This window comes from Odontesthes bonariensis, chromosome 20, assembly GCF_027942865.1.
Source record: "Odontesthes bonariensis isolate fOdoBon6 chromosome 20, fOdoBon6.hap1, whole genome shotgun sequence".
Taxonomy (NCBI): Eukaryota; Metazoa; Chordata; class Actinopteri; order Atheriniformes; family Atherinopsidae; genus Odontesthes; species Odontesthes bonariensis.
Window position 1 is genome coordinate 9,726,065 of NC_134525.1, and position 14,177 is coordinate 9,740,241.

A 14,177-nucleotide genomic window follows, 5' to 3' on the forward strand; every position below is an offset into this window, starting at 1 on the left:
AAAATAGCGCCAAGCGATTGTGAGGTCTGACTTTTTCTGGATAACGACTTTGTGATGCAAATGTATTACTCTTTTCAACACATATTATTTTGAGAAGCAAAACGCTGTATTATTTTAAGCCCCAGCCAACTAGCCGGACTACTTTCGTCAATGCCAAAACGAGGTCGGAACTCGGCTCAGAGGACGCAGCAGGGGGTAAGTCAATGTTCATAAATGATATTGCTAATATGGGATGTCATACAGCTTCATGTCAAAAGAGGCGAACTATCCCTTTAACTGTGCTGAATGAGCTGATGTTAACAGAGACAGTAAACAACAAATATGTATAACCATATATATTACATGTAAGTAGTTTTGACATGTTTTCACTCAGCGGATGGAGCCGTCTCTGACGTCATCATGTTGCAACTACTATTTAAGATCCAAAGACATTTTTACAACCTTGTGTTTTAACATTTTATTGATGAATATGGCTAACGGGTGGGAAATCAGTTGAACACACAGAGCAGCATTCATATTTTACCCTACAGGACCTATGATAAAAAAGTTCCCGCACATTGTAAAAGTGTATCAGCGACATTTTTGCAAAGACTATTTCTTACGGGTTCAAACTGGCCAACGAGTAGCCTGATAAACCAGCCTAAATGGATTGGATGTCTAATTTAGTCTGGCTCCGATGAATGGATACAACGGAACATTGTTGATGAGCACAACCCGTTGTCTTTCAAACCGTGTCTGTGCCTATAGGCCAACGCTCTGACCCTCTGCCCCGCCCGCGTTGATTCAAAACACATCTCTGTGTTGTGATTGGTTTAGTTGCCATCTGCCAGATTCAGGGCAGTATTTTCAAAATGAAAAGTGGTTCGAAGCCAGACCCAACCGCAGGCAAAACATTTTGCCGTCCAGCAGTTGGCGCTGGTTTTCCAGGCTAGCCAAGGAGTAAAAAAATATTTCAAATCTGTTCACAAAGACTTCACAGAACATAGCACAAGGCGGGTCTGTCTGCAGATGGTTATTTCACCAGCAGGCTCCACATGGTTTCTCTGGGTGGGAGCTGCAGTCCTTGAGCTGAGATCTGTGGCAGAAAGCCAAGCTGCTGTGAGAGGACAGAAACACTCAGGGGGTCAGCTTCATTTATGCACACTGTACTCACTCAGACACTTCCTTGCAGTTATATTTGATTCCCTCATCAAGCTCCTTCTGTAAGTTCTTTAAAGATCCATTTGTGCAGTTTGTCCTGCGGAGGTGAGACGCACAAAGAAGACAGCAACATCAACTTTAGGATCAAGTTTCCCCGGCTCAAGTTAGTCTGCTGATCTCTGTACATGACCGCGGTAAACATTCATGTGCTATTTAAATTGAAATATTTAAAGGGATAGTTTGCCTCTGTTGACATGAAGCTGACAACTAACAATATTATTTATGAACATCTTCTTACCCCCTGCTGCGTCCTGTGAGCCGAGTTCCGGCCTCGTTCTGGTGCTGACGAAGGTAGTCCGGCTAGTTGGCTGGGGTTTAAAAAATAAAGCGTGTTGCTTCTCAAAATAATATGCGTTCAAAAGAGTAATACATTTGCATCACAAAATCGTTGTCAAGGAAAAAGTGAGACCTCACAATCGCTTGGCCCTATTTTCTCTCCCTTCATATCACTGCATGCTGCCTCCTGCCTACAGCCGCACCTGTTACGGTGTTTCCTGCTCAGAAGCAGGGGACTGCTCGGTCTGCACTTCGGTCTACAAAGTTTACACAGCAGGCAGTGATATGAAGGGAGAGAAAATAGCACCAAGCGATTGTGAGGTCTGATTTTTCCTGGGTGAACGATTTTGTGATGCAAATGTATTACTCTGTTGAACGCATATTGTTTTGAGAAGCAAAACAATTTATTTTTGTGGCCCCAGCCAACTAGCCAAAACGCCAAAACGAGGCTGGAACTCGGCTCACAGGACGCAGCAGGGGGTAAGAAAATGTTCATGGGTCGGTGCCATAGTGGGTTAAGCAGCCACCCCATGTACAGAGGCAACAGTCCTCGCTGCAGCTGGCCCCGGTTCGACTCCCGCACCGAGCGGCCCTGTGCTGCGTGTCTTTCCCCTCGCTCTTCCCCCTGCTTCCTGTCTCTCTTGAACTGTCCTAACATTAAAGGCATAAAAAGCCCCAAAAAATACTTAAAAAAATAAATAAATAAATAAATGTTCATACGGTTTCATGTCAAATGAGGCGAACTATCTCTTTAAAGCAGACAGCTGTAGGATTAGGGTGAGTATGAAGGGAAAGTCTTACACAGCGTTTTCCTGCGTGACCAGAACAACGTTCAGGTTTCTCACCCTGGTGGAGTTCAACCTCTTCACCTCGATGCTCGCAAAAATACTGAAAAGGGTACAGTTTAGAAGGATTATAAGATATCAAGAAGTTAACTGTTAGTATCAAAGAAAGGCTGCATATTTGACTTAGTCCAGCTGGCCACAGCGTTTCCTTTTAAATAGCTTCTTTAGATGCAAATAATCCAACCTGTGGAAATCATTCCGATGGCTGTGGCCTGCATTGTACATATTACCTTGCATTAAATTATCCAGAACAGTATGTCAGTCTGAAATGGTGCAGAAAAAGCAAATAAAGGTTGAGAAACCTTAAGAACGTATATGCTGGACACAGAAATCAAACTGCTGCTCGCTTTCAAAAAAGTCATCCTTAGAATTAATTTTGATATAAGAACAATCATGACAAAAAATATATAATCTTACAAGACTCACACTGGGAGATAAAGATACTGAGATTAATATGTAAACCAAAACCCTCACGGATACCCCGACAGAAAGAGCTCTGCCCCGTTAGCTGCCCCGTTAGCCTCTCCAGGCAGGACCTCCCCGCCGACTGATAAAAGAAAAGTAATTCAGAGATGTGGATCTGGAGCCAGACCAAAGTGCTTTAACTTTAAAGGGGAACTGCGGTATTTTCAACATTAAGTATCTTTTATGAGTCGTCTGCAATGTTTTAGAACCCCCCTCACCGGTTTTTTTATGTTTACTGCTGTCTCCGGTATTTGCCTAATTTTGATTCATCTCAACCTGCTTCAGAATGGCAAGGATGGTGCATGTCCTAAAAGGTCCGTAAAAGCACCATAAACGTCCATTTTCAAAATCATCAACTCACCGGAGTGGTTACTGGTGTGCACTGGTAATCCATATCAAATTTCGTTGCGAAAAGTTGCTTCTGTCGTGTTTTATTTGACATTTTGTACTGGATGTTCGTTGATATTACTCCACCACCGCTAAGAAAATAGTGCGAGCATGAACAAGCTGCCAAATAAAACACGACAGAAGCAACTTTTCGCAACGAAATTTGATATGGATTACCAGTGCACACCAGTAACCACTCCGGTGAGTTGATGATTTTGAAAACGGACGTTTAATTGTGCTTTTACGGACCTTTCTAGACATGCACATGACTTGCCATTCTGAAGCAGGTTGAGAAGAATCAAAATTAGGCAAATACCGGAGACAGCAGTAAACATCAAAAAAGCGGTGAGGGGGGTTCTAAAACATTGCAGACAACTCAGAAAAGAGGCTTAATGTTGAAAATACCGCAGTTCTCCTTTATTGAAGAGGATCCTAAAATAAATTCTGAAGCCAACTGGCTGCTGGTGTACAGACAAGGACAAGAACAGGCTCAACATCTTCAAGCTATTGGACTGAATCCCAGAATGCACTGGGAGATTAATCAGCAGAATGGCCACCATGGAGCTTCGTTTTCATTTTGAGTTACTGTCCCATGTTTTGGCAAAGGAGAAAAATACTATAATCTGATGTTTTGTGTGCTGTTTTTGAATAGCTTCAACCACAGGGGGCTGTTATGTTCAAGTGTTTGAGTGCATGTAAACACTTAAGCTGTCAGAGGAGCAAAGGTGCAGGTGCAGAACTTGCCTTGTGGGACTGAACGGTGTGATGATGGATCCGTTCAGCATGGCTGTGACATCACCGCAGGCTACATCTGCAAACTGCACACATGGAAGGGAGGTTAGATTTATAAGAAAATCCACTGCATCTGGTTAATGTAGCAGCACTTTGAGAAATCGCTGGCAGTTCGCAGTCTGTCCTTGTTGCTTCCTGTGGACATTTTTGATTTACACATCAAAAAACTCTCCAAGTATAAGGCATTTATCCACCACCAGTCTACTTTTGCACGTCACATTGTTATCTCCAACACTAGCAACGGGAAGGAAGTGGAAACCATCGGCAGCAGTCGCAGTGGCAAAGGCCGCCCTCAGGCACCGGGATATAGTGGGGCATGTCCAGCATGGTAGGAGTGGTCTTGGCGTGCAAACAACAACACCCACATGGCAAAAGGCCAATCCAAGGGAACAGCGGCACATGGTAGTGGAAGAGGTGCGTCAGCAGGAGAAAGCAGCTAGGTGCGCCAAAGCAGTCTCCCAAGCGCAGCAAGGCCGCTGGACGAGATGGGAGAGTGTTGAGAGGAGGAGAATAACGTGGGGCGAGCTGTGGAGTATGGAGGCTAACAGGCTTAGTTTCATCCTCAGGGCCACATATGATGTGCTGCTCTCGCCAACCAACCTACACCTCTGTTATGGAGAGGAACCAGCCTGTCCCCTGTGTGCAGTCCCTGTAAACCTCAAGCACATCTTGGTGGGTTGTAAGACCAGCCTGACTCAAGGAAGGTACACCTGGCGCCACAATCAGGTGCTGAAGTGCTTGGCTGCCAAACTTGAGGAAATAAGGGTAACCACCAATGCTATGCCTCCAAATTCCCAGCCAGCAGTCCCATGGAAGACACCATTTGTCCGGGAAGGGGAGAGAAGGGTGACCAGGCCAGCTCCTCGGGAGGTGGGCCCACTGACCATAGCCCGGGACTGGGAAATGCGGGTGGACCTCAATCAGAGGCTCAGCTTTCCACCCGAAATCGCAGTAACGAACTTGCGCCCGGACCTGGTCCTATGGTCCAAGTCCTGCCACCGTGCCTTCATTGTGGAGCTTACTGTCCCATGGGAGGATGCGATTGGGGAGGCTTATGAGCGGAAGAGGCTGCGGTATGCCAACCTAGCAGCTGAAGCAGAGGGGCGGGGCTGGAATGTAAAGGTGTGGCCTATCGAGGTGGGCTGCAGAGGCTTTGTGGCCAGACATACCACGGGGCTGCTGATGGAAGTTGGCATCAGAGGGCAGGCCCAATGGAGGGCAATAAAAGAACTGTCTGTGGAAGCTGAGCAAAGCAGTCACTGGCTGTGGCTCAAGCGCAGGGACACAACGTGGGCTGCCAGGTGAGCAGGTGGTGCCACTGTGCGACACGCAGCCAGGTCTGATCAGCCTGTGGTGGGCCAACCCTGGCAGAGGGTGTCTTGTGAGGAAATGGCCGAAGCACCCTATGATGCCCGGGCACACAACTGATGATGTGTCGCGCTGGGGGCGCCACATGGTCAGCAGTGGCAAATCCCACTCCACTGTCACTTACCATGAACATGAAGGGACTTCAACACCTAGTCCTATAACGAAGTCAGAAGTATCTGGAAGCACAGGGTTGAATGCAAAGCTCCACCAAAGTCAGTTTTATCGCTGTTTAGCCGTCCAGATGTTGCCATCGTTTCCAAGATCCCATCTTCAACACTGTGGGTGTTTCTGGGTAGATTTTCCATCTCAAAGAAAACCCGACAAAAGGCAAACAAGTAGCAACGAAACAAGTTATCTGCCTTCACGTGATGCATACTGATTTTACATCTGGAACAGCTTGGAAAACAAGCAGGTTTCCCTCGCAGCAAAATACTGCACACGTCAAGTCAAATCCTTTAAACTCTCAGGAGACTTTTCTGCTTGGCTGAGCAGCTGCGAGGTGAAAGAAACTGTTTTCAGTCTCGTTGCAGCATTCAAACACAGCTGTGTAACATTCAATAAAAGAGTGTCTCTATTAGGACGATGGATATCAGTTTGGGATATGTATTATTATTATATTTATTATTATTATCAGAGTTATTGCACCTTATACCACCAGCAACTAATAGGAATCTGTGTTAAAGTTGAATACTTTGAATATTTTATATGCTTCTCATAGTCTGTTGTAGTGCAGAAATGTATGTGTGTTGAATATGTGTTTTTAGTTGTGTGGCTGCACAAAACTCAGTGAAACCAAAGCAGGGCCTCTGTGAATGTGTGGGCCACTCAGGAGTGAGCTGTGCAACGTGGCTCCATGGAGACCGACACAATGCCTCATTGATGAAGGCCCAGGCAGCTCGACCTTTTTCTTTCCTCCTCTTCATCACGATCAGGAGAGATCTGGTCCATACGTGCTTCTCTAACCACTGCTCCATCCCAGGACTGTGGTGCCTTTTTTGAGGACAAACTAGGGAGTTGTTGTTTTTTTTACTCACGCGAGCTGAGATTCGGTTCCAAAAGGAGCGAACAGGATTGTTGTCGCAGTCTGTCCATCCTGGGCAGCCGGTGGTCAGTGTTTCTGTGACAACAGCAACACACATTTAGCTCCAGTAAGCTGCTCGCTTAAAGGAGAAGTTTTTTTTTTTTTTTAAACCTGGACCTTATTTCTGGCATAAAATACGTTCATCTACTCACCGATAACAGTTTGGTGAAAGTCGGCGTCCTTCGGAAGATATTTAGATCACTGGAGATCGGCGTATGTCCATATAACGGGAGAGAACAGGGCAGAGACAATACAGCCTCTAAATAAGGCATTATCTGTCTTTATTTCACCAATACTTTAAGACCAATGAATGAATGAATGCGTACTATTGCACTGTTAGCTCAGAGCTGCCGTGTTGCTGTTATTATCAGATTTTGATGACTGAGTACGATGGACGTCCTTACCGGAGTGAATGAGCTGTGCAGCAGCGGCAAGCGTTGATGACGTCATCCCAGTAGACGAATGTTTAGAAAGCCCCGGATAACAACAACACAGCAGCTCTGAGCTAACAGTGCAATAGCACGCGTTTATTCATTCATTCATTCATTGGTCTTAAAGTATTGGTGAAATAAAGACAGATAATGCCTTATTTAGAGGCTGTATCGTCTCTGCCCTGTTCTCTCCCGTTATATGGACATACGCCGATCTCCAGTGATCTAAATATCTTCCGAAGGACGATACTGTTATAACTGTTATAGAATAGAATAGAATAGAATAGCTTTATTGTCGAATGACAGCATCGCTAAACACACGATCCGCCACTTCCCCCAGGCGTCCATTGAGTATCTAGCGAAGAATGTCCCGTCGGGGCATGAGGGTTTTCCTTTCCCTAACTTTGCATTAGAGAAAATTTGATCAATAGCGTTGAGAGACCAGCTGACCAGATCCATCATACTGGAATTCGTCTGATATGTAAAGAGATGCTCCAAAAGACACAGACACAGACACGCTGAAGCAGGGCAAAAAAAAGGGAGGGAGGAGCAGAGAGAAAATGCGACCTCTTCCACCGAGAGCAAGAGCAGAAGATCGGTGAGTAGATGAATGTATTTTATGCCAGAAATAATGTCCAGGTTTAAAAATAACGAACTTCCCCTTTAAGAGAAAGCGGGACGCTTAGGGCAGGACAGAAACCGTGACATGAAAGAGCAAAAAACAATGTGCTCCACGTGATGTGGAGATAAAATGCAACATCTTATGGAAGAGACCAATTAAAAAAACAGTTTAGGGGTTAAAGAAGAGATCCAGAATACTTTTAGTTATTTTAGATCAACACTCCCTGCAGCCTGTTAGATTAACCTCCAGTTTGGCACAGTATAGTCAGAAAGACTAAACTTTCATGATATCTATCTAGTTTAATGATAAAACAGTCCAGGCTTACATAGCGTCCTTTAACTTTGGCTAACTTCCCAAACACGTTCATTTCATGCCTCTTAGCATTATTTCTCTAATCCTAAACACATTCACACACCAATGAGCACATCAGGGGATATTTGGAGCTCAGGGTCTTTCAAACGTACACATGAACATGCTATGTGGATACAAGCCTTTAATAAACAGGGTTTCTTTCCAGGAGAATAATATATTCTAGGATTTTTATTAATTTCTCCACCTTTTTTGTCCCATATTCATTATCTTTTTAATATATTCCAAATTTGGCATTTCCATGTTGTGTATGTGTGCATTTTCTTTTCTCAACAAGTCAACTGAAATATTCATATAGGTGATTTGTTCATACCATCAATATGACTCATAATGCCCTGTAAAATGCCTCCCCTGCAGACGACAGAAGGAAAAACTACCCAAATGAGTGTTTCCACATCAAAGCAGACATCATTGTCGAGTATTTTCTTTAAGAAACCACAAAGTCCTTAAAAGGACAACAGAAGGGGGATGGAGGGAGAAGATTAGCGCTGCACTTTTAACCACGGGCCTTTGTGTGACATAAGATCAACACCAACAAACGTTACGTTCGTAACACGACAACACTTTCCTAAAACACTTCCTGCTTGTATTTAGAAAATAGCAACATCTGGTTAGGGTGAGGAAACAACCATCGTTAGGACTTCAGAATAAAAGAAAACCTTTTCAGAACACATCTGTACCCTCATGGATGACATTACCCTTCACATGCAGTTGCTATCATGACCACTAGAAGTCCCCAAAGCACAAATAATTGTGATTTTTTTTCATGTTGATACAGTACAAGTTTTATCTGAAAAAAACAAAGATGGAAAAGTATTCACAGTCTAGAAACAGGTTCTTCAGGTCTGCTTTTTTTGCTGAGAGGTTATCAAAGCAACTCTTTTCCAAGGAAAGAGTCAGTGATTTGCTTCCTTTCCTGAGTGAGTCATTTTCTCAGGAAAGGAAGCCCTGAGAAATGGAGATATAAGTACTCTTACATTATTGATAAACCGACATGTTCCATAAGCCTTTGCTCTTAAAGGTGAAAGTCTCTCCTAGATTCCTTATTGTGGGTCACCACATATTTGATCACATTTCAGGTGATAAAGAATGACAAGCCAAAAACAGCTGCCACTCTTTTGTCTCGACTAAAAGGTGAAATTGAACAAAGCCGGTTTCAAAGACGTCTTTCGCTTGAAGAGGCTTACCGCTGCTGCCCTGCTTTCCACACCAGGTGAGCCCGTTCAGGACAGATCCCAGCAGAGTGTCCTCCAGGGTGACAAAACAGTCTCTCTTCTCAGTGAAGTCATGGACCACATCCTTTGTTTTGCTCCAGAACATCATCTAATCCACGATAACAGTTATCACATCGTTAAACATGCCTTCCCTGAATTGTAACACGCGTATTCATGCTGTTCTACGTGTTTACCCTGTTGCATGACGGTTTGAAGGAGGCTACAGCAATGAGAGGGTCATAACGCTCCATGGGAACTTGACAAGGGTCCCGGTTCACATAGGCTTGTTGAAATGCATCCCATATTTCTTCACAGTTGGAGCTGGAAGACAAAAGATGATGTTTATTGACCAAGCTCATTCTCATGGAAACAGCTGAGATGTAGGACCACATCTGGAGCTATTTTTGTGATACTTGTAGAATATTAATGATGTAAAAAAAAATAATTAATTTCCAGAAAAGGTGGGAACGAATCAAAGATGCAACAAGATTTAAATCTGTAATTTCTTAACTTTACAGGCATCATAGAAGTAGAGTTTGTTGTGTTACATGTCCTTTGGCTGTGTTTGCTGTCGTGTTTTTGTAATACACTCCTGTTTCTGCCATTTGCCATTCTGACTGCACCAATGTGCAACCCTGCAGTGAGTCCATTAAGAAGATCATTGAGTGCAATAACAAACAACCCTGACCTGCCACTGATCTTCTTGGGAAAACATGTCATTTTCATCTGTGTGATTGTTTCCCTGAGACTCTCTGGGCTGCAGTTTTTGTTCGAGTGCTCCTGCAACATTAGTCCTGAGAGCAGCTGCTCCTGCCAAACTTCCTCCATCATATTTTGCATCAGCAGATACTTTTCAAGTCAATACATCACAATCACAATGCAAAAAAATAGAGTTTTATGGTGTTTATTTGATTTGATTTTTGCCTAAAATGGTTTAGGTATTGCTTGGGTTATTTAAGGGATTTTTGCAGGGCCAATAGCTTTTTTCCTCATTTATCCAAACAAAATAACATGAAATAAATAAACTTGACACACAAGAGATACAAGTGAGTCCAGGACGTTGGTTTTATATACTGAGCTGAGTCCAACTTACCGGGCTGAGACCCCCTAGACGTGATTATATATATATATATTTTTTAAATGGTAAAAATTGCAACACTTACTCTTTGAACTTCTGACACCTATCCAGAAATACGGGTTTAAGTTTGTTGGATCCCCGAGTGAGGGTCAGTCCCAACACAACGGCGACGATAATAATCAAAATCAGCACAGCGACCACACTTAAAACGAGGCAGCGTCTCGTGCGTCTCTTCTCCAAACCCCGAACTGGCACATCATGCTCCATTAAAGAGTCCTACAAGTGTTAAAATCAGCGCAAGGAGAGCCGATATGCTGTTGTTTAGTCTCACTGGCACGGCGCTCGCGCTCAGACGTCTATTTAAAGAGACGCGCAAGCACCGCAGAGCGCGCGTGGACTTCGAGCTGGCGCCTTGCCACATAACCCCGCTCCAATCAGGAGTCACGACATGTGTGACAACCGCAGATAGATCGATGAAAATGACTTCCGTAAGAAGAGGTATTATTGCATCAATCTGAATAAATAGTCTGAATACTCAGAGAACAAAGATGTATAAAATCTTTAATAACTTGAAATGAGCTGCCGGTGTTACGCCGAGAAATGCATCCGCTGATGGTCCCCTGCTTTAAAGAGAGAATGGAATGATATAACTTCATTATCATTTGTTTACCTGATTGAATTAACAGATGCTAATTTCAATAAGTTCAAAATTGTCTTTAAAATGAGCAAATAATAATCAATAATCAAATTTCATAGTTTTAGGTTCATTTTTTGATTATTTCATCTGGGCTATACTGAGTAAAGATTGATATGCATAGAAAATGTCTCCAACCGTCTTACTATAAAAGTGTTAGTCACGGCCCTTACTTTGGAAAATGTGTACAAAAATATAATAATAGGTGAAAGAGATGCTATAAAATGTGCAATTGCCGGATTATCATAAGTGTACATGTATTATTAATCCACTTGAACAAATTAAAAAAAAAAGATGAACGCATGAAACACCATCGTCAGCTCAATATTATCACTGTAACTTTATTGGATAAATGTTAGCCTGATTAACATCGACTTTCAAATCTCTTCGAGATTCTGGTCTGACCAAGACCATAACGAATACGATTCGAAATGGCCTGGTCAACCCGCCTCCCTCGGGTTGCTACTGGTTGTGGCCAGAAAAGGCTGTGCCTAAGCTTAAGCCAATCACACCCAAGAGAGTCTGGCTGCAGACCTGCACTGTCAGGACCCGCAGACCTGCACTGTCAGGACCCTGTTGCAGACCGTCACCTGCACTGTGAGGACCGGAAGTGCACTGTGAGGACCGGAAGTTGATTTGAAGCCTTTCAAAATAAAAGCGTGTGTATCGGAAGCACGTATTTTTAAACTATTTTAAACGCTATATTTTTCAAGAGGTCCTCACAAATGAATTAATTAGTTAACAGTACGACATAAAATCTATCAATTCCCGGTCTATTGTTTTTATTTGTATTGTAAACTTTTGTTTGGTCACTGCACACATTTTCTCTTAGGCTCATATTCATAAGCCAACATCTCACAAGATGCCATAGGCCTATACTGTACATTTTATTGTATACTATAGAGTAAGTCACTGCTATTTCATTATCATTTCATTTTGACTTTATCGCACTGCTCTTTATATATATATATGTATTTGTTTCAATTAGTTTTTCTGTTGTATTATTCTGTATTTTTATCCTTAACCACCATAAATTTCATGTTTGGTTCTATGTCTATGCCAATTATGTTCTTGTGCTGCTGGAACACCTTAGTACCACTAAATAGTACCCTAACTCTTGATATCTACAGTATAATCTTAGTCAAATTATTAAGGGATCAATGAGAAAACATAAAAAGCACACCAAGTCACAACATGATCAAATGTTCTGTAGTGTTTATTCAGTCAAACATTCACAATATGACAAAAAATCTTTGTTTTTGTCGACTACCTGTTCACAAAATATCAACATATCGTTAATATTGTGAAATATCATTTTGAAAGGCTCCAGGATCGCTTCTCTTTCATCCTCGTCCAGTTCTTCGTTCCACAACCTCCCATACTGTAGAGCAGCCTCTGCCTGTTCCTCTTCCCCCATGCCCAGAACGTCAGGCAGGTCCAATCTGGCAGACAACAGTGGTTTGTTGGTCTCAGCCCACTCTGCTGCATGTCTGCAATTTTGAAGAATGCGATCTTCAACCGAGTCCTATGGAAAAGACAGAAAGAAAGATGTCTGTCCTATAGCTGCCACACCAACAGTATCTGACCAATAGATACTGTGCAAAAGCTTACGCCTTGTGTCCACATCAGCAAGTCTGGCTCTCTTGGAGACCTCTGCCTGCTGCTCTTCTTCCTGAGTACTCAACTATTAATATGAATACATGCATTATACATACTTTATACTCTTACCTGAATTTGTAGTCCAGTTTTCTCTGTCCAGTTGCCAGGATTTAGTGACTGGGATAGGTTTCTAAAAGACAGAAAGTGAGGTGTCAGATGTTCTTCACTGCAACCTACATTCCCTTCATTTTCCTTTTACCCTTTTACAAACCAAACCACAACCTGCCAGAAGTTAGAAGCGTTGGCTAATACTTATGAGTACAAACAAACAGACAAATACATTATGCTTACCTTTAAATAAAATGCCACCTTTTGTATGTGCCTCTAAGTGGCTCTGCAGCTTGGACAATTTTGTTGGTTTAAATTGTAGGCACAGAGGGCAGTGAAACAGTTTGCAACATGACGTGCAGCGTTCGATTTTTGGCGTAGTGCCGGCGGTTGTTATTGAAATATGCATCTGTAAGAGACAAATAATGTCGTAATAAGTCAAACAAAATTATACAAGTCAGCACTATCGATACGAAAAATGGCACATTTAAGTGAGCACTATCGATAGGATAACAACGCTGAAGACTAGCCAAAAGTTTAAAAAAAACCCTGATTCTTTAAAATTAATATAACTTTAGAGTATATAGTGTGCAACGTAACGTTCCAGTGAATAAAGACTGTTTCTGTTTCTTCGTATGAAAGAAAGAGTAGTTTTCACTCGACTTTTACTCACCTCGTCGTCTCCACAGTTCAAATGGGGAACGAAAAATACGTGCTCCTCACTTGTCGCTTCGGGTCCTCACAGTGCAGGTGACGTCACAGTGCATGTCTGCAACTAAGGGTCCTGACAGTGCAGGTCATGGGTCCTGACAGTGCAGGTCTGCAGCCAGACCCCTCTCATCACACCACTCTTTCCTCTGACGTATGATTTAGCTACCAGCGGGGCTAACTGGTAGATTAAACTCTTACCAAAGCCAGTAGGGAGCAAGGCGAAAACGTCTTTCCTGTCAAGAAATGATTCAAGGGCTGTTCTTTGCTCGATTTTTAACGAGAATCTCCCGTCGAACACTTTCATTACAGCATCTACAGCAGTGTCAAAAGCTTGACGCTGCTCCATGTTGATATTGAATGAAGCGCTTCCGTGTACAATCCAGGGGTTGAGTGGCAGTTCAACCACGTCACTACCTTGAACACGCCTCTACCCTGGGCCGTTGGCGCTGCTCAAAGTTGATTGCTTCCCGACAAAGTGGGTGGAGTTCCCATTTTTTCGGGAACTCGAATCCACCTGAATGAGCAGTTTGCCTGAGTACAAGTGTAGCAGAGCCGAAGGTGTTGCGTCACTGCGAGGGCGGAGCCTGGGTAGATAAATGTAATAATCCACACCTGAAACGAGGATGCATTTCTCGGCATAACACCGGTTCAGTCTGCAGCCAGGAAAAAATAATAAGGTGGATATGAATGAACAAAAACCTTAATAAATGAAATATTAGATGTCTAAAATTATTCATCTATCTGTCATAACACGCCTCAAAACCACCGCCACTATTGAAGCTCAGCATTTACTTTATGAAATGGACTTATAATATCTTTTTTTGTGTCCTTTTCAACTTTTCAAACTTGGGTTGTTGTAGTTTATCAAGTGGAGGGATCAAACAGCTTAAATATTTCTTCCCCGTTCAATAATCAGTCAGATTTTATGTTCGGTATA

The 14,177-nt window shown here is 42.9% G+C and overlaps 1 protein-coding gene and 1 long non-coding RNA gene across 2 annotated transcripts; both read right to left on the reverse strand.

Moving 5' to 3' along the window:
• Positions 1-442: 442 nt before the first annotated feature.
• On the reverse strand, positions 443-10,481 carry LOC142369822 (ADP-ribosyl cyclase/cyclic ADP-ribose hydrolase 1-like). Its single transcript, XM_075452222.1, has 8 exons — positions 10,214-10,481; positions 9,245-9,371; positions 9,024-9,159; positions 6,368-6,450; positions 3,918-3,991; positions 2,278-2,364; positions 1,154-1,237; positions 443-1,075 (listed from the first exon to the last, which is right to left on the reverse strand). The coding sequence occupies exons 1-8, from the start codon at positions 10,393-10,395 to the stop codon at positions 1,018-1,020; spliced, it is 831 nt and encodes a 276-aa protein (XP_075308337.1). The 5' UTR covers positions 10,396-10,481; the 3' UTR covers positions 443-1,017.
• A 1,471-nt stretch (positions 10,482-11,952) lies between these two features.
• LOC142369935 (uncharacterized) lies at positions 11,953-13,607 on the reverse strand. Its single transcript, XR_012767744.1, has 4 exons — positions 13,203-13,607; positions 12,773-12,938; positions 12,434-12,611; positions 11,953-12,347 (listed from the first exon to the last, which is right to left on the reverse strand). It is a non-coding gene; the product is annotated as an uncharacterized LOC142369935 (long non-coding RNA).
• Positions 13,608-14,177: the final 570 nt, after the last annotated feature.